The sequence below is a fragment of the Parus major genome, chromosome 2 (genome assembly GCF_001522545.3).
Source record: "Parus major isolate Abel chromosome 2, Parus_major1.1, whole genome shotgun sequence".
NCBI classification, from domain to species: domain Eukaryota; kingdom Metazoa; phylum Chordata; class Aves; order Passeriformes; family Paridae; genus Parus; species Parus major.
In genome coordinates, this window is record NC_031769.1 from 19,616,805 (window position 1) to 19,642,836 (window position 26,032).

The following is a 26,032-nucleotide window of genomic DNA, read 5'->3' on the forward strand; positions in this document are numbered from 1 at the left end:
ATATATCACTTAAAACTAGTGAAGAATACTTTCTCATTTTTAAAAGGTGTTACTGAAAGAAGTGCATTTGTCTGACTCTCAATGAGAATTGCCTTCCTTAAACCACTCTCCCAGTTTTGCTTCCAGAGCTGATGCATTGAGCATAAAGAAAATTTTAACCAGAATCTTAAGTGAAGCTGCGATGCTCTCTTTCTGTGGCCACTAGAAGTCTACTCATAACATCTGTCTCATATTAGAGGAGACCGTTAAAAATAAATAAATACACAATGGAAAACGTGGTTCTCTCTTGCATGTTATCTTGTTCTTAAAATTTAGATTATGAATTTAGGAAAAGATCATGCTACACATTTTATTACAGTTCTAGGCATCAGGATTAATTAGGCTGATAACACCTGGTTCTCTGGAACCATCTGTGTAGGGGACTGTGGATGCCTCATATAACCTTAGAACAATTTCTGTTAAAATGTGTTACAGAATCTTCCTCATGAAAGAAATTAATATCCATCTAGAATGTGCATTCCACAGGACTTGTGGGGTTTCTGATTTTTTTTTTTTAAATAGGAACCTTTCTTTCCTTGAATTCATGAATCATGGATTTCAACTTATTATTTTTAATCTCTCTCTGAGCTACCGAGTGCAAATGTAATTGGAGTGCTGCAGGGATTTCATGGAAAGCTTTATTTATAAACTGATGAGCATTATCCAGGTTTAAAGGAAACCTTTCTCTGTGTGTATGTGTGGACACACACATTATGTGTCAACATTTCAAAAGCACAGAAGGGTCTATTACTTACCTGAGGAATAAGATGCAGCAATGCATCTCCAGAAAGGGTTCCAACAGCCAAACCGACAAACAGCTGTAAAATGAGTGTATAGATTTCTTGACAGGAGTTAAAGAAAATGAGAGTTGTACCAAACATAGATCCAATAGTAATAAGTAAAACAGCAACAGTGCTGTAACCATATTCTGTAGGGGAAAACAAATGAAAACAAGGGCACCTTTAATCATCCAATATTTGTATTTGTGTTTGAGTATTTGTTTTTTATTTGTAATTGTTTTTGAGGGTATGTTCTAATACCTCTGTACACAAGCACACAGGAGAAGTGATTCATTGTGGCACTCTCTGATTTCAATCGGGATCGAGTTAATTTTCCTAGTACCTGGTACAGTGCAGTGTTTTATATTCAGGATGAGAATAACGTTGGTAACACACTGATGTTTTGGTTGTTGCTAAGCTGTACTTACCCTGAGTCAAGGACTTTTCAGTGTCTCATGCTCTGAAAGTGAGGAACTGCACAATAATCTGGGGAAGGAGGGGAACACATCTGGGACAGCTGACCAAACTGGCCAAAGGGATATTCCACACCACAGAACATCATGCCCAGTGTAGAAACTGGGAGGAATCAGCCAGCAGGGGCTGACTACTGCCCAGGGGTGAGCTGGGCATCAGTCAGCAGGTAGTGAGCAATTGTATTGTGCATCACTTTATCTTGGGATTTATTTCTCTCTCTCTTTTCTTCTTCCTTTCCATTACTAATTGTAGTACTAGTAGGAGGAGTAGCAGGAATTGTATATTTTATTTTATCTCAAATATTAAACTGATCATAGCTGAACTGATGGATTTTACCTTTGTCTGGTTCTCCCCCCCAACCCCTGTGGGAGGCGGCAGTGGGGAGTGTGCTAGTGGCTACTTCATATTTAGCTTCTGTCTGGGATTAAGCCACAACAGCCACGAGGATTCTTCTAGTCATGTGTGAACGGATGACAGAATTAGGAACGGATGACAGAATTAGAAGCCCAGGAAACATTCATTTTTTCAGGCTTTACATGTGATAGTCTGGTACTTTCAAATTTCAGACCTTAAGAGCCAAACAGACTGTGGCTATGCAAATTAGAAACACCCAGAGCAGCACAGTGAATACTGCTCTGCATTTGCTTCCTCTATTAACAGATTTATGCTTGAGATTCTATGTACTCACATGCCACACCTATGTATCCTTACAGTCAACACCACATTTTTAACAAATCATTTTCTGTAAATAAATGAAAGCCTAAAGCCTCAAATGAATTTAGTGATCTAATTGAGGTTTTAAACATAAACATTTCAGTCCAAATTATATTAACAAATCTGTGGAAATACATCCCTTCAGTTAATACACCAGGACCACCAGTCTATTTTTCCTAGATTACTGGGATGCTTTTGAATGTTAGTCTTATAACACACTGCTCACATTTCCAACCTTTTGCACAACATGAATCCCAAATAATTTCTATAGAAGTCTTATAATGGGACGTAAAACCCTGATAAGAAACACACATAAAGGAATTAATGCCAAAATATTTAAAACTGCCACTTAACAGTTTCAAATGTTAATAGCACTGAAAGTGCTCAGCACCTCATAAAATCAGACAGTTAATATCACAGACTGCACATCCAAATACAAGAGTATAGTAGATATATATGGAATGTCAGGCCTTGGTGACTTGGCCAAAACAGCACAGCCTGTCAGTAAAATAGAGCTCAGAATAAAACTAATGTTCAGGTCACCAGGTCACACATGGGTCAAACATGGAGTCCTTTATCTGTATCAAGACTGTATCAAGCAGAAATGTCCCTGTGGTCATGGAAACCTTCTTTTGTCAAAAAGCACAGGGAAAGAGCTGCAGAAAGGGCTCTTATTAATTCCATTCTGCACTTGAATAGTCCAATTTTTCCCATCTCTCACCTTTATGAGATCACTAAAATGTCATTGATTGGGCTGATGGCTTTAGACTTGGAAGAATCTCACTTAACAGTGAATTTTTTATGAACCTTGTATGTGACCTGGGTAAGTTCCTTTCTTTTCTTTCTTTGTCCCTTGATTCCTGATCTAAAAAAATGGTCATATCTGTATAGCATAGAAAAGATCAAAGCAGTAAAGACTGCAAGGTGCTCAGGTAATGAGAAGAGAGATAAGATAAGAAAGGACTGCTACCTCTTGAAGATCCATAATGATTCTTTCTACTCTGAAAGCCTTTTTCTACTATAACAATTCTTGGGATATCCATGAGTGTTTCCCCATGCTTTTTACTTCTGGGATATCCACATGTGTCCTTTCATGCTTTTTAATTCATGTGCTGCTCCATAAGGATCATTGGGCAGCAAGATATGGGGAAAACTTACTAGCTCCAAAACAGACCTAGTCATCTAAAGCTGGACATGTAGACATTAAGATAAAGATATTGAAGACATTAATTTGTAACCTAGAAAGTGCTCCTCTAGATGCCTATACCTTTTTGGTCATTTTAATGTCTATTATTACACCAGCACACCTTTATTTGTAACCACTTCCCAGATATCATTGGCTTAAAGTAAGAAAAAAAACCCCAGAAAACACATTAGGAAGCCTTTAGGTCAGATCAGATTCAGATTTTTCGTTTATAACGTGAAATAAGGATTGACTACAGGAGAAGTGGAATCCATGGAACAGGTGGGGCAGAAAACACTGGAAGCAGAGGCACGCGAGGGCTACAACTGCAAGTGGAAACAACCTAATTATATCCTAAATCAGTTCTTGTTCCAGCTCTATCACACAGGTCCTGCTGCCCTGACACTGTTTTTCTGAAGGTTTTTCTTACCACAGTAGTATCCTCAAAGCCTCTCTGCTATAAAATATCACAAACTGAAACACCAGTAGCATTCATGCAAAACTTACCTATATCAAGCATTTACCACATCATAGTATAAAATACCAGCTAATGTAACCTTGAAGCTATATATAAAAGCAATGCAATGATTACAATGTAAACCTGGTGCAAATTTCACAAAATAAGCCCTTACTGCCCAGCAATCCATAGATGAGGACCTGTTTGTTATTGCCTACCTGCTGGCAATATCAAGCAGTCCTCTAACAAATGAAGAAAGAGAGCTTAACACCTTGCATGTTGAAATAGAATTTCAAATACTATAAAATTTAGACCATTGAATTCCCTCACTTCTCAATATAATACTATTATCTGACATGTATGCTATGAAACTATAGAATGCATAAATTACAGATAGCATAAATACCATGTTTTGGTTTATTAATCAATGAAATGATTACAGAAGTCCTTGCACCTCTTTTCTGAATTTAAATAATAAATTATAAATAAGAACATAACTCACTTTCCACAGCTGTTGGTGGAAGCTTTGTCTGTTTGAAGTCAGGAAGCGGACATGAACAACTTAAAAGTTGTTGAATGATAGCTGGACTGATTTGCTTGAAGTGGTCCTCAGAAATGGAGGAAGAACTGTTCTTCAAAAATATCTTCACAAGTTCATTGGCAGAGAAACAAACCTTTGTAGAGAAGTATACACAGTTACTAAACATGTTGCATATACCTGCATTTAATCTGGAGACTAAATACAGAATCTTATAAGAATACAGGACAGTCCAGCCCTAGAAGCAACTTTCTATACATATATACTCTTTTTTGCCTAAATTAGTTTAATTACTTCACTTTTTTTTTCTGTGTAAACTTGATACTACTATATATATCAGAAAGACCAACATCTTTGGGATAAAGCTGCTCAATTTCTGTTGAAGCCACTTAAGGTCATAAAGATCTTACAAAATAATATCTCTCAATATTTTATTGTTATATGTGTCAAGAAAAATGTTCTAATACTAATATGAACCATATTCTTAGCTAATCTTGTGAAACTACATTATTTTCAGTAATAGTGCTATTAATATAAGATACTGCCTACATCAAAGCAATTCTGAGATTCGTCCTTGTTCTGGTTCTTAAGTAAGATATGGACATAAGTTAGCTTTCTTAATTCATGAAATGAGGGCATGCCAGCAAAATAGCTATTACACAGTCTAAAAGTGGTCAAAAGATTGTTTGATAATTGTATTATTAGAGGTAATTCAGAATTCCAACAACTTTTTGTTCTTGTTTGGAGCATCTCTTTGTCAAAAGAAGCGATTTTTCATGGAAGCATTCATATTCCAAAAATTTTCATGAAAAATTGGGCATTCCTCTTCAGTATGAAACTTCAAGTAAAAGCAAGAGTAGTTAACATAAGAAAATTTCTACTGAAAATTTCTGTTAACACTTTTAAACAGAAAAACTCCAGATCAAATATGCTATCTTACTTAAAGGAATAATCTTTATTTCTTAATTTCACCTGATGATCTGTGATTCAATTATTTAAAAACAAATAATTTTCTTTCATTTAAATAAGTCTGTTTTTGAGAATCAAGGGATTCCTAAATATTCTTTCTCTCATTACTGAAGCTTAAGCTTCTTTTGAAGTTGTTATGTATAATTACTTTTAAATAACCCAGTTAAAACCCAAAACATTCCTGCCTTTGTTTATCCATTAGTTAAGTAAAATATGTCTGGTGATTTACTAAGAAACTGAATTAATTGAGCACTGATATATTTTTTTCTGAAAACCACATTCAAGTTTTCAGGCTAATGGGTGAGCTTGTCATGTGGACTTTGTGCTGCCTTCAAGCCAAAGGAGAGCATGGAGACAATTCAGCAGCTACCATATTGGAAGAGACCTTAATTTTGCCTGTTCTAGGCAGTGGTTTTGACTCAGAACTAGGGAACACTGACAACTGGTATCAAGTATGAAGACTAGAATTTTTTGGCTGGTTATGAGCAGCAATGCTGACCAGTCAGGGCAGGGATGATATGAACACCTTCACTAACAACTTGAATGATGGAACAGAGTGCACCAGATGGTGTTGAATTTCACAGGTGAAATTCAACTGGGACCACTAGTCCATATGCTGATGGGTGTGGCTGCTATTTAGAGGGACTTTGACATGATAAAGAAAAGGGCTGACCAGACCTTCATGAAGATCAGCCAAGCCAAACTTACTGTGCTTCACACAGAATAACCCCATGCCACAATAAGGGCTAGGGAAAACTGACCAGAAGGAAGGCAGGTTTGCAGAAAAAGCCCTTGGGGTGGGTCCTGACAGGAAACTTAAACATGAGCCACCAGCGTGCCTTTGTGGCAATGACCACTAATTGCACGCTGGCTGCATGAGCAAGAGCAGAGCCAGCAGGTACTGGAGAAAGAACATTGCCCACCACTCACTACATCTAAGTCCACATCTGGACTATGTCCAGCTCAATAACCTGCAGTGCACGACACTGGCAAATTGAGGGGAGTCCAGTGGAGGGCCACCAAGATGGCTAGGGAACTGCAGCACTTGATGTGCCAGGAGAGACTCAGGGACCTGGGTTTGTCCAGTTTGGGAAGAGAAAGGTTGGCAGGCATCTCAAGTCTTCAACAGTCTAAGGTGGCTTAGAGGGAAGAGATAACCAGAGATAACCTTCTCAGAGGCATACAGCAAAAGAATGAAAGGTGAAAAGTATTAGCTGCAGCAACAAAAAGCTCCAATTTGCTATAATAAAGAAGTCCATCAAGACAAAGGTAATAAAGCACTGGTATAGGTTTCCCAAAAAAGACTGTATAAGCTTTGTTTTTGGAGACATACCAAATTCAACTGGACATGGCTCTGTGAAACCTGATCTGACTTTGAAGCTGTCTCTTTTTTGAAAAGTACAATAGACAAGATGAGGTCCAGGATTACTATGAATCTAAATTTTAATGTGAATTTATTACCAGGAATTTTCAATGAAAAGCAAAATCTCATTTGTAAAAACAAACTGTCTACCCATACATGAAAAATAGCTGTTAAGGTCTATTTAGTAAAATGTTCTCATAAGATGTGGGGCATGAGGACCTGCCTCTTTTCTAGTTACAAGGCCTAGTCTTTTAAGCTTTTTAACATAAGGAGTCAGAGAACTGTCTCAATTAGAAGAGCAACTATGTGTGTACTCCTGGAGGATGATATCAATGGAATAAGCACATTGATTTTGCATATTTTCATGCGAAAAACTGAATGGAAGGATGGATGGATGGATGGATGGATGGATGGATGGATGGATGGATGGATGGATGGATGGATGGATGGATGGATGGATGGATGGATGATTTGGGCTTCCAAAATCCATGTTTCTTTAATGAGGAAGAATAAATTAATACATAGACGTTGTGACACAGATTAATGAATTTAAGATTATCCATCTCAGATCATCTGCCACTTACTTTTTATATACATTTTTATTTGTAGAGACAATGATGACTTTAAAAGAAAGTAGTGATGCTTTTTCTGTGCTAATGTTTCAAAAAATTATTCCTATACAAAAATTGAATTACAGATCTTAATGCAGCTAGCAAACACAAGCCATAGACGAGTCAAAGTGTTGTGTGTAGCAGAATCTTCTATTGTTGAAGCACAATGGCTATCATAGGTGCAGAAAAAAGGAGACAAAATTAGCAACACAGCAGAGAAACATGAAGTGTTCTAATGGAATATATCAAGGAAAATAGGCATAGCTAAAAAGAACAGGAATGGAAAAAGAATCCTTTAGAAACAAAGAATTAATAAAGAAATTATCTTCTCTCCAGATGTTTTTTTGTGGTATATTTTTATGTGTACGGAATATTTGGCTCTCAGTTGACTCCTAAGACTCAGATAATGCCCCTGCACACTTATCTTCTGAGTTACAGTCGGTCCCAAAAGTTCAAAAAATCAAAAACTGTGCTTTAAAAATACTTCAATTGCTGGAGAACAATTATTTCTTCTACAGATAGGATCACTGCTGATTTTTGTCCTTCATAATTTAAAATTCATATGAAACACATTTAAAATGACCTTAATTTAAGATTATTTTGAGACCCCATTAAAAGCCTCATCATGCTGATTAGCATGATCCTTTTTTGTGGTCAGCTGCAAAGAAACAAACGTATTGATAGAGTGTATTTCAAATGCAATACAATTACACAGATAAATATCTATCAGAATAGCATTTACCCAGATGAAAGTTGTTTCAGCTCCCCATCAGAAAATGACCCCACAGAAAAAGTCAATTGCATGTCACTCAGTTCTCCTAAATGGAGGAGAAACATTGCCACTGAGTTAACATAAATGGTAAAGGAGTAAAAACAATAGAAAAGTGTTATTTGAAGTATATATTTCAAATGTATACATCAATATATATACCAATTACATACTTTGAGGCTTCCTTTTTTGTCTAAGGAATGACACCCAGTCTAAAGAATGGAAGTCAATTAACATCTTGATCATTGCCATTAAAAAATGTATTAATTTTCAAATTCTTAGGATAAGGATAAAATCATCTGCAATAGGCCTGTGTCCTTCAAAGTCCTCAGAGAGGATGCTGGGGAGCAGCTATAAAGGCTCTGGTTTTACAGCCTTTATAGTTTCTAAAGAAGGCTTGTAGATTCCATAGATGGCTATGAAAAGAGTTCAGAAATGCCCAATCTTAAATTTACATCAGTCTTTTAAATGCAACTTATATAGAAACTTTAATTTACTTTTTTTCCCCTTAGTGCAAACCAATCCTTCTTTCTGCCAGGTCACTTAATGGGTCCTAGAAACCATGTGACATAAAACCACAAGAAATCTTTAACAACTGTATGAAAACATCAGAGCCATGTTACTCCAGTCCTCTATCTTGAATAAACACCTGACTCCATGTAATACTAACCATTGTTAGCTCCTCCCAGTGACTTTAATTGCACATTCAACATCCACAAAGTTCCTTCTCCAATTAATATTTAAACAAATATAGCTATACAAATATATATTTTCATCCATATCTACATGCTTTTTTGAAACTAATACATTTTACCTCAGACACATTGCATGGTTTAAAAATAAATTTAAACTTCTGTCAGTGAAATTCTGCCACCAACACTATAACAACATAAAAAAAAATAAAAATTAACCTGGTCCCAATCTGTGTTCCTTTCACGATCTTCAAAAGAGCCTTTCAGATAGTCTCCTTTTGTATGGTTTCCTTTGACTGGAGTATCTCTTCTTCCAATATCTCTGATTGCCATACTGTAACGTCTTCTTTTGTGACTGTGAAATTGTCCATTTACAGTGCAGGTCTTTCTGGCTGTAAGCACATTTAGTAGTTGTTCTAGTTCTAGTAATTCATTAGAGAACAGATATGTTACCATGGGAAAATGCACACTTAAAAGACAAAATATTTAAAAGACAATAGTTTTTTCTTTTTGTTTTTTATAACATTGATTCAATTCCTCATTTTAATACCCTGTTCTCAGTTTGATACTGGGGGCAATTTCTGCTTAACAAGTCTGGAAGTTCCAGACCTCCAGATCCTTAGCCTTTCCTTCTTTACCTATCACACTGAGATATTTTGCCTATGACTGCCTCAGAAGAAAACAGATGTGACTGAAAGGCAATTCATCTTTCATTTAATCAGCATCTCTGATGAAGTTATCTATTAATTGCTAAATAACTTCACTGTTCTTAAAATTTTCCTGCATAAATGGAACTCCACACTAAGCTGTCACACTCAGGTATTTGGATGAGGAAACATCCTCTATAGGGTCCTGAAAATCAATCTTCAGGATGCTGTGCTGCCCTTGAACTTCAGAAGTGCAGCACAAGACTGTGAATTTTTTTCTCTCTTTCAGTTAACTGGAAGGATGCCTGCTCACACTACTGAAACAGGAAGGAGAGAGGCAGGATCCCTAATCCAAATCCGAAATCACGCCACATGTACCTCATGACATAGCTTGGGTGCAATGGGTGCTTCTGCTGATGGAAATGCCTGGTTATTTGAGGGGGCATATCTTCCTTATCACCTTCCTTCACCTCTGCACTTTCAAACGAAGCCTTAACAATAATTCCTGTAAACCTTAATTTGTCCATTAAAAAATGGTCCACAAATTAATTTTAAGGAAATTTATATTAATGGGAATGTTTCCATATGATAATCCTTTATTTTTTATATCTTGTTACTCAGAAAATGCAAATGGTATAATCTTAATGGTAAATCTCACAAAAAGGTTTCTGATAAGAAGTTTCACTACATTCTTTTGCCTACTTAGACAAAAAGATCTGAATGGAGCTGCAGGTCTATTTATTTTGTAAATGTAGCAAAATCTAATTTTCTTTTTCTGTGCTTCCAGGTTCTTACTCTTTCCTGCAGTTACTATTAAGAATTTAAATAAATTTAAAGGGACCATATAATGAGATTAGACTTAAAATAGACTTACCCTGTAACAAACTGGTTAAGAATATTTTTCTGTTTTTTTCTGAATGACATCCTAAGCCCACCAACCATACAGTCCTGCTGTTATCTTCACTGGGGCCCAGATTTCACCATATATAGCTATTTAGTAGCACTCTGCTGAGATGGCTCCATCCATTCTTGTAAGAATTATTTTACAAGATCTGGCTGGGCAATCTTAAAAGAAGGGCTTTGCTGCCAAACCAGTTTATGTAAGTACAAACTAGGAGTCCCAGTTTAGGGATAAGGATTATTATTTTTTTAATATTTATTTCAGTGATTCAATGTACTTCTGTGTAACCTATGAATGTTAAAAATGTTTTTACCTATGCTCAATGGAACTTTTTAATCTGTTTTAACCCATACTTAATGTAACTTTTTAAAAGGGCTTTAAAAAGCTTGCAAACTGTTGATGTTTGCACTTGCCACAAAAATGGAAAAGTAGATGTCTTGTAACAACCTTCTAAATCCATACCAGGCCCCTGTATAGATGGTGTAGCTTCTTAAACTGCTAAGCAGGCACAACATTTTACAGAAATTAATAGCTGCTGCTGCTGAGAGCTTGGCATTTGTTTTGTTTTGTTTCATGTTTTTTATTTTTTTTGGAGCACTTAGAGCTCTCCTATACTTCTATTTATTTATGATTAAGCAGAATTTCTGATAAGTCCAGTAATAAATTTTCCTGAAGAAAATGAACTTTGCATACTCCAGCTTACCTGTCACTTGGAGCTCAGTGGTACTATTTAGAGAACTGAAAATATATTTTATAAAGAATTCTGGGGAAGGCAAACTTGCTTTCCCCATACAGACTCCTTGGAGAGCCAGAGTAAGGATCAAAGCAGCCAGGCGTGGAAGAGTGTTTTCATCAGCACCATCTCTGTCCATTATATCAGCATTTTTCTCCAGAGTGCTCACATCAACACACTGAAATCAGGAGAAAACAGCATGAAGACAATCCTGCTCACCTCCATTTAAATAATCAGAGTGACAGGAGGAGAAACTGGGAAGAACAATTTCACAGACAGCCAGAGTAGAAAAAAATGCTTAGATGTAAGGTGTAATTGCCAGCAGGACAGCTAATCAAAGGACATTTTCAGGAGAACAGGCATAGAATTAAAAATCTTGAAAACTTACTCGGTGTCTAATGGGGGAAAAAATACAGTCCTTCATTCAGGTTATTTTTTCTTAGTGTTATTTTCCTGCTGTTTCTATTGTTCCAAGTGTCCTCCTCAATTATATCTACATCTACTTCCAGAAAGTGGAAGAAAGGGGAGGAGTCTTTGCTCAGTCATGAGAAATTGGCTGAAATAATACAGATTTTATCTCTTTGTCTCAAACTTCAGAAAGAATTCTTTAAATGTTTTTAGTTCCTTACCTATTCAATGGAATCATTAGTTTTTTATGGAGTGGTTATCTGGGGACAATATGGAAAGATATAATTTTGCAGATAAAGGGTGACTTTCCTGCTGGGTGACCTAATAAAAACAGTAGTCAGTGGTATACAACCATGTGTGTGGAAATCTTCAAACTCTCTCAGTTGCCCAGAAATTTATCCCCCTTTTCATATTTTTTTCCCTTTTTTCCTTTCTTGTTTATTTTCACTGAAAATGGTTGGATTTGAATGAAAAAACAACAACAAAAAGAACAAAGGCAAAAATTTACTTGATTTTTTTTCTAATTCATATTAGAAAAATTAAAAAGTTGTCTAGATAAGCCAGTACAGTGGTCATTAATTTCATACATACTCATCTCTCCTTATGTAGGCCATAAATGCTTCAGAGAGGTGGCTGCCATTTCTTTTCCTGCTCATTCACGATACATTAAAATTTTTACAACCCAAAATTTAATCTCTCATTTCAAACAAGATATTAGGTGCTATGACTAAAGAAGAAGACATTTTCTGTGAAACCAAAGCACATAAAGAGCCACTAAAAATGCTGTTCTTCCATGACTGCCCTTCACCATTGGCCCTTTTCCACAACTCAAGTGTTGTGATTCCAAGTATTATGCTATTATGTTTTGTGTACCTTTCATAAAAGAAACCTCTTTTCCCTCAAGTCAGTGAGTGGCGAAGTCTCAGTTACTGGACTGGCTTGACAACTGATTATACTGCCAGCATAAACAAACAGAACCCTCAGGAAAGCATTTTATGGGTTGTTATTCTATCTTGACATTCCAAATACCCTCCAATGCCTCTTTACAGTTGCTCAGATACCATTGGAGTCCTTGGAAATCAGCACGTTCACCAAGACTCAGAACCAAAAGTACTGGTCAATGAATAATTTATGGTGGGAAACAACCACACAAAGAAGACAGAGAGAGGAACTGGAGGCCCTCAATATTCTGGACACAGCCAGGTCTCCTACCCATCTTCTTTTTATGCAGAAAACCCTACTACAGTAGGCTGTAAATTAAAATCTAATTAAATGAAAAGGACAAATTTGAGCTTTATATAAACCAAATTTAACTCAATACATTGAACAGAACTAAGTGGCTATAAACAGGATCTCAACCTGTACTTTAGGAGTTATCTAGTCTAGCAAAAACCTATTTTATTGTCCATTACAAGGAAAAGTTTACCTTCAACTTTTAACTCCAGAATATTATTCTATTATTTTATAGATCTTATTTGAGATAAAGAATTCTAAACAGCAGTGATAAAACTCACAGCATGTTTCCTGACTTAGAAACTATGATCTTAGCTGAAAATACTCAACATGCTTTTTTTTCAACTTTAAATTTAAGCTTATCTTTAACAATCTTTCTACAAGGCATATCCATGCTGGCAGATAATTAGTCACAAATGGATGTGTTCTAACTGAAGGAAGCCATATCTTTGGACAGATTCCTCATTCTGTCTAGCTTTGGATAGATGTGGAAGTGTAGAACCTGGCAAGGATTTCATCACAGTAAAATAATTCATTATTGCTCCTATACCAGCCAGTAATCTATCTGTTCTGCTTCATACCATCGAAACACTTCGACTTTGAACTCAAGAATATTATTCTATTATTTTATAGATCCTATTTGATATAAGGATCTCAAACAGAACCTTGTAGATAGATTAGATAGATATATCAAATAGATCTCAGATCACTGGTGGTGTATCTATGCATAGCTATGTGTATCTATGCTAACAAATATCAGAGATGAGAAAGTATTTTCTGTCCTTGGAGCCAAGTGCAAGATCTTGCATCTACACAGCTGGGCTCTTTTCCATCTGCCCTAAGCAGAGCAACTGCATCTAAATTACCTATTAGGAATGGTCCCTAAAGTGCAGTATCTCCCCAACCACTTCACAGCAGACCCTGTGGAAGTGGCACATGGCAGAAACAAAGCATTAAAGAGCACATATGACACATTACCAGCGCTCAACCTGTGCTTGGACACTTTCATGTACCCGTCTTCTTGAGGACTGTGATAATGGCATAGTCTCTATACTAGCATAAAGTCATTATACCTTTTATAAAGATAAAGCTATTTTTTCATATGATTTCCTTACCTGGTTTTCAGAAGTTTTAAAATGTTGCCTTACTGCAGCTAAAATATCTTCAGTTTCATTCCGTGAAAAATAATAACAGTCTTCATCATGTCTTAAACTAAGCATACTCTGTAGGTAAAATTTATAATCCTTATTATTCAAGCTGAATTCTGAAGAACACATATCTCTACGATGAAGAATGTAGTAGAGAAGAATAAGAGAAATTCTCTCAAATACTTCTTCACTGAGATGGTCTTCTAAATCTCCTCCAGCTATTAGTAACAAAGCATCTGGTTCAAGGCACTGTGAAGAAATAAAAATAAATGGAAATTCAACTCAAGTGACACCCTGCCAGTCATTTGCAAATACGGACAGGAAGGACAACAGGAGAATACAACTTCTATATTTAAGGGATCAAACCCAAAACTACACAGATGCAGGCTAATGGAATGGCAGGAGGGTGCAGGTAGTTCATTGCAGTTCTATAGCTGCAAGATCTCGCTGTGCATTTTTTTTGCAGAGCCCCTATTGTTTCTAAGAAAAGTCAAATGTCCTAGAGAGGGAGCTTTCAGCAACCTGGTCTATTGAATTGGAAGGTCCCCCTGCCATGGTACAGGGAGTAGAACAACATGATCTTTAAAGGCCCCTTCAAACTCAAACCATTCTATGATTCTATTCCATAATTTTGTGATTTAGTGGTTTGAGACTCCCTACAATTAGGAATAATTCTGATCAATCATTGTAGAGAGCCAAAACCTTCTGCTGGCTTCAGAAGATTACACTTCTGGTTACAAATATATTATGAATTAGGGCTATTCATAGTTTCATCTTTGCATTCTATATGTGTTTACATTATAAGATAAGAACAGTTGCTGAACTCTAGTTAATTGAGGCTATGTAAACAGAAGTTATACCATATTCAATGCACTGCTGAGAGACATAATTGAGCCTGTAATCACACAGCTATTTTTATGCTTCTCAATGAATTCTGTTAAATGCAACAATGAGATCCAGTGTAGAGAGCCAGCACAAGGTCTCAACCCCATTTAGTCCTTCAAATGCATTTCAAGAGGGACTGAAATGACATCTTCACCCTGTGCGGGCTTTACATCTGAGCACAGAATATTTAATATGTGTGTGTGTGTGTATATATATATATATATGTGTGTGTGTGTGTGTGTGTGTGTGTGTGTGTGTGTATGTGTGTGTGTGTATACATATCTGTCTGTCTGTCTATCTATCTATCTATCTATCTATCTATCTATCTATCTATCTATCCATCTCTCCTTTTTTTCTTGATATAAAGACACTTTATAGAAACTTTTGCCGCTCATACAAAAGTTAGTCTGTAAATTAGACCAGAAGACTAATAGAGGTCTATCTCAGGCTATGGCAAATAAGACACTGAAGTCCAAAATAAAGAAGCTTTCTTGAAGAGATCTTGTAATTGATGTTATTAATTCTGTATCTGTTTTTTCTAACAAACTCCTTTCCTAGCATGTTATAGATTTGTCAGCTAATCTCCACAGTAATAGAGCATCTGAGCCGTACATTTCAGAGAAGAAACTATAACACATGAGATAACATGGGAGGATCAACACTGCATTCTAATAAATTAATGAATCCAGACAGAATCCAGTTTGTCAGAATAAATTTTTTGTGGCTACAAGCATGATGTGTTTGATGGGGCCCACCTTGTACATTAGGTCACTGTCCTACACTGAAGCTGGGTTAATGAAACAAACATTGTCATGTTCAGAAGCCAAAGTTCCTTGAAGGAACTGAGAGAGCTGCTACTTTTTAATATGAAGAATTCTAAAAAAAATTCTCAAAATAATGAATCTAAATAGATATTAATAGCCAAATTAACTATTTCTATACATGAACTAGATTACAGTATGATTCATTGTATCCTGTCCTACCTACATTGCTTATCAAGGTCTTTAACTTTTCCTAATGCAAACTCTGAGAATTATTCTTTGGACTAGGAGAAATCTATTCTGTTTTCTGTCCCAAAGACCTCAAGTCAGTCAACCAGCCTTTATGAACACTCAGTAGTAATACAATAAACATACGGCATGAAGTGGAAGATTTTCAAATATTTCTCTAAGATTTTAAAATTCATTGAGGATAAATTACAATGAGTGCATTGTTTGCTCTTGCAAGTAAGATGACTGAAAACTTCTAATTAGAAGGAAGCAGATGCACTGTAAAAGATGCAGTTACTCCATAGTATATGGGTAGCCCATAGTGAGTGACCCTTGAAAAGATTTTAAGAGGATATGAAGTATTTTGTCACTTGGTTTTTTTTTTGTTTCTTAGATTGGGGGGTTTTTTGCTCCTACTAATATTTTTACAGGAATAATCATCCATCCTTGATTTAGAAATGCTTATTTCCTACAAAAAATAGAAGCCCAGAACTTGGGCACAGAAGCCTGAATTTCTTTTGTTTAGGTGGCCAGAAGTTCAAAAATTTTTTTTATTACCAATGCAAGAAATATATGACTGTTGTGTACTTAGGAGATACAGAAATGGTGCTCAATAGCTGCCAGCCCCTGCCCATAAAGTCTAAGGGCCACTATGTAACAACAAACCAGAAGAGGGTCTAAAGAAAGTGTTAAACTTCACTGCTTTTAAATGCCCATTAGAGATATTATAAAAACCAAAATAAAGAAAAGAAAGTCTGAAAACAAAGACATGTGGTATAAATGGAATCCTGGATTTAGAAGGGAAATCGAATCTGAAATCAATTAGTGATTCCCAACAATCAAGTATGAGGAAGAAAATGCCAAGCTAAGGTGGGGCATTCTGTTTCAAATTCTGATGAACTTGAAGGATAGTTCTTCTTGCAGTTTTTGCTGTCTTGGTTTACCAAACCTTGTTAAATCAAAATGGAAGATTTCAGCACAGTGCCATGTGGGCACCATGTGACTGAAAATGCCACGTATCTCATAAGGGTTTCCTGCAGAAAACCATGATCCTGTGGTGCTGGCACAGTACCACTGACAGTGTAGGGTGTGTGCAGTGTTTCTAACACAGAGAGCAGACGAGATTGAGAAGTACTGAAAAAGGTTAAAGTCCTCAAAGTCTTCCTATAGAAAATTTCCAAGATGAAACCTGAACAGAGCAGCAGTACTGACCAAAGTAAGCCCCAGATAAGTTTCTCTTAGATTTTGTCCATCCAAGGACACAGTGGGCAAGCTCTCCAAAAATAAATTACAAATACAAGAAAAACCATGCCACTCAAAAAGAAAAACAAAAAGGGCAAACAAAAACCTAGTCCCCTGTTTTGTGAAGTTTAGAAGAACTATATACCCAGGTTTAATACACTGTCAGTTTTCAATCTGGGCCCGTATCTGATGCACATTTGTTGTCCATGTGTGAATAATTTCCTTCATAAAAAAATTATCCATTTAGGTAATGACAGGCACCTACAATATATATGTATGAAATTTCACATTTGGGCTTGTATGAAAAATGGAAGCATTTTTAGAAAGGGTCAATTAAGCAAGTGTCTGTCTACTGCAAAGGATAAAAAGATCCCCACTTCACTGGCTTGGCAGATTGCTGAGAACAGTACCTTGTAAAAACATTCAACTTTCAGACCATCTTCCTAAGTGTGGTATAAAGTGACACTGCTGTATGTAGGTCACTGAACAGTTCCAGAGCCACAGTAATGAAAGCCAAGGCTGACCAAGCCCTTTGTTGTCCCTTTCAGCTAAGTTGCTCAGTAACACTGTCCCTGTCCTTTCTTCATTGAATCAGGACTGAGTTCTGAAAATATTCTCAAGCAGACAACCAATCCCTCTGTGTAACTGTACCCTGGACTACTTCCAGTTTCAATTTGGATTTGTAGATTCATTGTTCTGCCTTTCATTTTCCTTGACCTGAACTGCTTACAAAACTCTCCCCTTAATCTTGAATATTTCAGTGAAGTGGCACATAAATCTCAGACAATCCTGTCTGGGTTTTATTTTTATGAACTAAAATCCAGAACAACAAAAAAAGTGGCAGAACTGGTCCTCAGTGTTTACCTGTCTTTCCACAGTGGAAATCCTGTGCCACAAATTCAAGCTCATGCTTTTATTGTTAGACCAGGTTTCAGTGGGAAAATTTTTATGGGAAAACAAACACTTGGGAACTTTAAAAGGAATGTCTGTCATGTTTGGAATATCTCTTCATGAGTCAAACAATAAATAATAATAATTCAAAATGAAACAAAGCAGGGCCAATTTTTTTTGCTCTAACAAGTGTTTTACATGTTTAGGTATTGTATTCAGGGCAGTATCACTCTAACAAATGTTAGAACTCACTGATGATCCTGTAAAGATATCCCTCATTAATTGAAGCACTAACCAGATTACAATCCTCTTGCATGCCATAAATCCGCTGTGGGCACTCAGCTCTCTCCAGTAACATTTTGACCAGTTCTCGTGAGTGGTTCATGTGGAGCTCAGTGTTTTCAGCTGAGAGAATGCGTAAAACTTCCACCAGAGAGCCTCTGCTGGGAGGATTGCTGCCATCCTGCCCATGCTCTTCCCCAGGCTGTCCTTCAGCAATGAGCACGCTGAATATGAAAGCAGAACATACCACCCCAAGAGCTGGATGCTTGGTCAGAAAACACATCTCCTCTTCCAGCAGTGCGTGACCTGCACTGAATGTTGGATTGTTGTTTGCACTTCACAGCTTAAACTGGAAACCTGAAGAATCTGAATGGTAAAGGGGAAAAAAAACCCAACCTTTTAATTAGTGCAAATGCAATATGTTCGAAAGGATTTATTAATTGGTTGGCTAAGCTGATTTGCAGTGACAAGCTGTTTTCTAACAACAGGGAGCCTGTAAGGGCTTTACAGCACAGAACAGCAGGAAACTAAGACAACCATGGCCTCAAAACTTCTTTAGAATTACCAACAAGAGGTTGTCTCAAAGTGCCCTTCCCTGCCTTAAAAATAGTCTATGGCTTTCATTTCAGTGTTATGTTATTGCATTCAGTAATAATTATTTTCAGTAAGAATAGGAAAATACCATGGCTTTGACTTTCATTTCATCATGAAAACACATTTTTAGTAACAAAAAACACCCTGTAAATAAATATTTCTAGTCTAATACTAATATGAATGTCCAGTAATTATGTTACATAGCAGTAACATAAAGCAGGTCACATTGTCAAAACACTTTACCAACATTACTAAAATCCAGCTATACAGCACAAAAAAGAGAAGGAATAGGATGCACTTAAAAAATCAGTGACCACTACTCAGATGGAAGAATTACAAAACTGAGGTTAAAATTTCATTCAAAGAACTCAGTGAATAAACAAGACAAACAAGCTTAACTTGTTAACTCTAGGTGCAAAAGACATTTTGTACCATAAAAGATTCTCTCTTGTCACAATCCTTCCTAATAAATCACTCCCTCTACCTTAACAGTAATCTATCAAAGCATAAGCAATGTAAAAGAGTTTTGTTTCTGTTTTCCACAGAAGTTTTGATTTTATTAATGGGCAGCGACATACATATTAAGATAGTAAGCCACATATACGTTCATCTTCTTTGAACTACAATATGATACACGTGTCTTATTTTAAAGGAAACTCTTATAATAAAGTATTTAAAACTGAAAAAGAACTGTTGAATTCAAATGAGCATTTAGATAAAAGTTAGTATGTTTTTAGATATTAGGAAATCTTTTGGTGTTTAGATATATTTAGCAACTAAGAATATGCATTGTTGTTACAAGGACATTATAAGCATTTATTTCTAAATATTCTTTTCTTACCTTCTGAAGGGAAAAAGAATGCTTGTGTATCTAGCTTTGTGGCCTTCTGAATCCTCAGAAGTATTTAGCTGCTGGAAGTCCAATGTTTTTAAAATTCCTTGATGGTGCTCTGGAAGCTGGAGAGGATTAGTTTATTGCTGCCTTGAAAAGTTTTCAGTTGCTATGGAGAGAGCTGCCCTTAAGGTAACAATGGAGGTGGATAGGAATTAGTACATGTTCTTCCTGTACTTGCAAGTTCTAAGCATTGCATTATTGAATTAATTTCACATATTCTAGTAGTTATGATTTTATGTAAATAGTCTATTTTAGAAGTACAAGTAGTGTAACATCTACTAAAGAATGTATTTTGTTATGATGGGTAATATATGCAAGCACTCATAATTGTTCTCTGTGTTACCAAATTATTTGATCAATTCTACAACAAACCTGAATTATTTTTTTTATTATTATATTACTACTTTTTGAAAATATAAGAACACAATAGAAATCTTTTCAAGCACATCCATAGAAAAATTATATTTTTTCTTTGCAAAACACCGCCCATAGAAAACAGCCTCTTTCATCTCCACTTATGCTGTGTCACATTTGCACCAACTGAAAAAGCTGGGATAGCTCAGCCTGTGGTGAAAAAAAATGCCATCCACCCACTCAGATTTTCCAGAGGGACGCTGTTACAAAGTTGACATTTATATCACCACGCCATTACAATATTACTGCACTGGAAGTTAGTGAAAACTGTCACGACTGACAGATTTCTACAGAGACTGGTACACCAGTCACATCATTCTCCCACCTTCCAAACCTTCCGTGCTGTTATAAAGGATCTCAGCTGGCTCAACAAATCCTGTGAAGCAGTAAGCCTGTAGTAATACAAACATCATAATTCCCTTTAAAGCTAGATTAACAAAAAATCCTGGGTTCTAAAATGTTTGTTATGTCCTAAAAGGTGGTGAGCTCAAAGGGAACAGCCTTGTTTTAGCAAGACTGAGAACTGACAACTGATGTTGACTATAAAAGAATTCAACTGACAACCCCAGCTGGAGGGAAGTGTAAAATGTAAACAAATGTTCTCTGAAATACAAAGTACAATTACATGTTCAGATTCTTGCATGATGAAGGCTGAGTATTTAAAAAATAAGTCCTACTTTAAAATATTCTTTTATTTCACTTTTCAATTTACAAAAAATATTTAGCAAACTAACATTTCTAAATATATCATTTTATGTAAACAAGAATTACAGATATTTTTCATATAAATATTTTTATGAGAATGAATTGAAAAGCAGAAACACATGATAATATGTATTTCCTCTGGCTTTTATATAATTTGTACTGTCAAACAAAGCTAACCATGTCCAGATTTGTTCCACTAATAAAAATAATTCCTCAGATAATGGGGGAATAGCTTCCAGCATTTAATTCTGGGGATTGCTCAATCTCCAAACAAACATAAAATAGGTTTATCTGTATATAGTTTGATGTTTTGTGTATAAATACAAATTGAAACTAAGAATTCATTCCATCCAGTTAAAGTGTACAAACAGAAGGTGAGTTGTTTCAGTTTACTGAGAAAAGCTAACATTTAAAAACACATATGACAATTCACAACTATTGAAAACCTCTGAGAGATTTGCATAATAGTACTGGCTACAACTTAATTTAACATTTCTATTACAGAGAGAGATGGTAAAAAAAAAGAAAATATTCAGTACATTAAAAAAAAACAAACAATAATTGCTACAGGCTAATATGGTTGATCTCAAAGGAGAATTCACTTCCCTTTTTACGATAAAGTGTTGCAAACCTCTTCTGACTTGGAAATGAACTTCTCAGTGGTGGCAAAATCACTGACAGTGACTCAAGGCTCACCCTCTGCTTTTACCCTTGACACTGTGTTTTCAGTCATGCCACTGTCATTAAAGAACAATTCTGTCTACACAGCACTTGGATTACTTCGTCTGAACTAAATTCTGGCATCAGCAGTTGCTAAGTCTTCAAACCCTTGTGCAGCAGCATTATTCCCCCACTACCTACCCATCCTGAAGCTGTGCCAACTGATCAAATGGGACCACAATAATTACAGAGCTGTGCAGTAACATGCCCATTAGAAATTTACTAAAAAATTACAGATGAAAGCAAATCACTTACACAGTTTAATATCTTATAAACTCCCAATGCACCTATCACTAGTATTGTAACTCATGTGTTATGAGACTAACATTTTGACTCAGATTTTCTGCATGAGTTTTGGAGAATTTTGATAAATGGGAAAAAAACTCCATGCACGATGCTCATAAGCCAGAGACTCTCCATTTACTGTAGAATGATAATATGCATGGAAGAAACAACCTTGAGAAGAACTTGGAGAACTGGGATAACTCAGAGTGAAGTATATTACCATTCTAACATGAAAACAGACTCTATAGCAAAACCAAAGGTAAGATGAATTTTGTGATTAAATTAACAAATTTTAAAAAATATTATTGCGTTTTACATTTACTTACATACCTTGACATGTTAAAGCAAAGACCTGAGACCAGAAATTTTCAGAAAAAAAAATCAATATTTTAAAATTAATTTGAACAATTACCATACTGGGGAACTTGCAAGAAAGTAACTGACTGCTGACAGGCATAGGTGCATGACCCAGGAAAAAAAGTAAAAGAAGAAATAAGATAAAAAGAGGAATGATAAAAATGTGAACTTCTCAAAACTCTATTTCATTACCAAATTCATGATCCCAGACAGCTGCATATAACTTTCTTTCCACCCACAGATACAATCTTTTATGATTTAGAAAGCTCATAGAGTAATAACTTATGGTCTTAGTGAAAAAGGAGTGGAGGCAATTAAGAAACGGCATAACTAGATATAGAACATGAATCAAGGCTTCTCTGGTTACAGGGGTTTATTTAGTTTGTTAATTTTCATTTTAAGCAAACCAGTAAGACTAACTGAAGCTTATCTGGTTTCTCCCACCTTCACAGCTGCTGTGAGAACTAAAACAAGTTGCCCATTCACAAATGCCATGGATAACTGCACTCTGCAATTTACTGGGTTTCAAACAGTTGGTGAATAAATTGCATAGGAATAAGAAAACTCTTTAGAGAACTCACTCTGAGATGGCAAGGGCATTTGCATGAGCCCTACCAACATGACAAATAGCTTTATTTTAGTTTTACAGTAGAATGGGAAAGGACATAGGCATAATTTTTGCAAGACCCCTGCTGAACTTCACATCATACTGGGAAATGCAGCTATATAGCTCTTATTTCCTCAGTACTGTGTAACTTGTTTTGTTGAACTAAGCAAATGCATTTTTTTTCTTTTTTACTAATTGCAGCAATTATGGCAAATAGAAGAGAATCCTCTGGCACTGCAGATTTCCTCCATGTTATTAATGTGATGTGTGCACATTGTATAATTACAGCCATAGGCAGCATATTGACATATGAAAGAACTACATTTTGCATGTAATTTGTGTAGAATTTCAATACATGAAGTATCTTTGCCAATATAATGCCAGGGTACCATAATCAAAAATGTCAGTACTTTAAAATGACCACAGTCAATTAAGCTTTTTTGGCATCACATGCCAATCTTAACAATATCACATATATTAAAGTTGCCAATGAATTAAAATAAATTAATATTATTGAAATTATCTGAGTTACATGTATTAGCGCATACACACATATATATACACACCTGAAACAAATCTTGTTTTAGTTCAAGATTACAAAATTCACTTGTCAGCAGAAAGTTTTCAAAGAAATCTATTTGCATTAAAGTGGAACAGCAAGAAAGAAAGAATTTATAGATTACTATACACTCTGAGCCAGCAAACCTTCTTACATTTTAAGAATTATACCTCCAGAGGTGCCTTTTCACATATTGCAGAATTAAGGTGACATTAATTGTCCTAAAATATTGCTGTCATGAAAACTACCTTGAAATGAAAATGTTCATTTATATGGAATGTGTGATCTAAAACTCAATTAATTGCCTCCATCTGACTACAGACTTCTTCCTCACACAATCTCTTTATTGGTAACTATCTGGTTGTGTTTAAAGTAAAACAGGAGAAGAATACCCAAATACATTTGGATGTAGGTATAACCATCAAGACTATAGCAATTATTATCAAGAACTTGGTCAGAACAGGAGATATTAGTATCCTTGGTACGAAAAAAAGGAGGTTTTGTAAATATAGATATAATGTTGCTCATTTTTTTACTTAAAGAATACATAGATTAAAAAAAAAAATTGTTCTTGTGTTTATTATTCTTAGGAGCATTATAAGCCTAACTTTTATGAAGGTATCTAAACATTAAAGTAGAGCTACTAGACCACTAACTCAGCTTCAGTTATCTGACTTCCTCTTGTACTAAAGAGATGCAGAAATCACTTTCTAAGCTTTTCACTGCTTATTGTATGGTTTTGTTCTGCAGCATTATCAGACTGTTATGTGTACTGTTTCTCTGTTGTTCATTTAGATTTCCAAAGAAATGGGGCTCAAAAACTGAGTTATCTTACTAAGAGTGTCTTACCCGGTCCAAAGCATTTACAGTCCAATCATGTACGTTACACTATTAATTTAAATATCCCAAATGAAATATTGTGTAGTATTATAGAGAAATTGAGATAATAAGTGATTATTCTCTTGTTTTTTAAATTATGACTCAGTGTTCATTTCTAAAGAAATTCTCACAATACGGAAGAGTCATTTCAGGCAAAAAACCTGTGTTCTGAGAGATGACTGATGTTTCTCAAGGTATTCTAGTCTACCCAAAAAAAATGAAAAATATAAGTTTCTGAGTCATTAATAGAATCCAAAATGAGAGAAGTCAGTTTCTTTTCACCTCCTTGTCTTAAATTCAGTGTGGAAGTGGTACCAACACTAAGAAGAGCTTAGAGAATATTTGAGTGATTAGATGGGCTTCAAGTAACAGATACTGAAGCAATAAAGGTGAAAAGAAAAAAAAAGGAAAATCCTAGAATGGAAGGACAATGAAAGAACCAGAATTGATAGAAAATAATTTAGCAAATTTCATTGCATGACAGTGATCTTACTTCTACCTTTATTAAAACTGACAAACCACTGTCTCTCCCATATAACATGGTATATTCATTGTTCAAAGGCTGGGTAACAAGAGTACTGAGAAGGGAGTTCATAAAAAGAATTATTTGTACTTTATGAAAGGAACTTTTTAATTTTAAAAACAATTTAAAATAAAATGTTTCTTTCTATATAACCATAGTTTGCCTGAATACCAGTATTCACAATAAATGCACATATGCAACCATTAGATTCTAAATTAAATGCTTGCTTTTTTCTAGCCTATAAGAAACATACAGAAAATACAAAATTAACAGCTATTTTAACTTTGAAAATACAGCTTGAGTTAAACACACCATATATCATTGTAGAATTGTTCTGACAAATTTAGAGACAATTCCTTTTTTATCATCAAGAGGACACACTGTTCATTCTGCTCAGTGCTGGCCACAGAATTCTTTGTATCACTAGGTCCTAGAAAAGAATTTCTGTAGGCATCTGTAGGTATCAACTATTAGTTCAGTGGACAATCCAGTTCTATTGGTTACTGTAGCCTTTAATTTGAATTAGGCTGTATATATTTTGGCAGGTCTATGGCAACTATAATTTTAGAAAATCCTGAAATGCTATCTTCGAAGCTATGCTATGCTATAGCTATGCTAAAGATAAGCTCAGCTTAAAGCTAACAAATTTATTAAGATGAGGTAAAAAGAGCAAGAGCTAGAAATCCACACAAGTGTAAGTTACTTCTTAAAAAGCAAAACAGCAATCTGCAGCACAGTGAAAATTTGGTACCAATACTCTCTCTACCTCTCTATAAAGATTTTTCAAGCCTTCCCTTCTGCTGAACAGAATCTTCCAAAAGTACAGAGATAGGATTTATCTTCTTCTTTGCTCCTAATATCTCCTCTCTATAGATAAGGACAATAAAAAATCTGTTACCAAAAAAAAAAAAAAAAAAAGAATTCAGGCAGTCTTGAATTGCAGTCCATGCTAACTCTCTTCTAAACAAGTGCTTGTACTTTGATTTAGCAGTGAGCAAGCTCTCGTGTGCTACGGATTTATAGTGGGGGGTTCAATGTGAGTCGCTTGTGAACACTGAAAGCAGAAACTTTACTGGAGCTTAGGGTCTGCTACAAGCAGCTTATCTGTTTAGTATGACATAAACCAAGTCTCCTGCAGCTCTGATTTTGCTGCAGTTCTTATTCCTGCACTACCTTCCACACATTTGGAAATAGATTTTTAAGTATACAAGAAGAAAGTTTATTCTAATCACCCTTTCCCCACCGCCTTTTTTAGACATACACCAGCCCCACCCCCCACCCCAGGAATTTGGAAAACCATAATTATAAAGTGCAATCTTAATTTTCACATTCTATTTAGATGAATTTAAAGTAATTAATTATCAAAAACTGGATATGCTTTCTTACATTTAACAATATACAATCTGCAACCCAGTGTGAGGTTCAAAATAGCCAAGTAGAACAAGTCAATGGCTGGCACTCATAAGCTTGAAAAAGAAAGACTAAGTGGATTAGTATGCAGAGCATTAGGGCATTGAAGTAATTCTCAAAATTAACTCCCTACAAGG

The 26,032-nt window shown here is 35.6% G+C and overlaps 1 protein-coding gene across 6 annotated transcripts in view; it reads right to left on the reverse strand.

Moving 5' to 3' along the window:
• SLC39A12 (solute carrier family 39 member 12) overlaps positions 1 to 25,688 on the reverse strand; it is a 40,656-nt gene extending 14,968 nt beyond the window's left edge. Inside the window, exons 1-8 of one of the 6 annotated variants that reach the window (XM_033511731.1) lie at positions 20,176 to 25,687; positions 19,383 to 19,559; positions 17,961 to 18,313; positions 13,626 to 13,907; positions 10,840 to 11,047; positions 8,808 to 9,010; positions 4,149 to 4,320; positions 795 to 967 (exon numbers count right to left, since the gene is read on the reverse strand). In XM_033511731.1, the coding sequence (XP_033367622.1) occupies positions 795 to 967; positions 4,149 to 4,320; positions 8,808 to 9,010; positions 10,840 to 11,047; positions 13,626 to 13,907; positions 17,961 to 18,230 (1,308 nt within the window). In that variant the 5' untranslated portion in view covers positions 18,231 to 18,313; positions 19,383 to 19,559; positions 20,176 to 25,687. Of the gene's footprint in view, positions 1 to 794; positions 968 to 4,148; positions 4,321 to 8,807; positions 9,011 to 10,839; positions 11,048 to 13,625; positions 13,908 to 17,960; positions 18,314 to 19,382 lie in introns of those variants that run through there. The other 5 variants (XM_033511738.1, XM_033511734.1, XM_033511743.1 and 2 more) reach the window with 5 other exon arrangements.
• Positions 25,689 to 26,032: the final 344 nt, after the last annotated feature.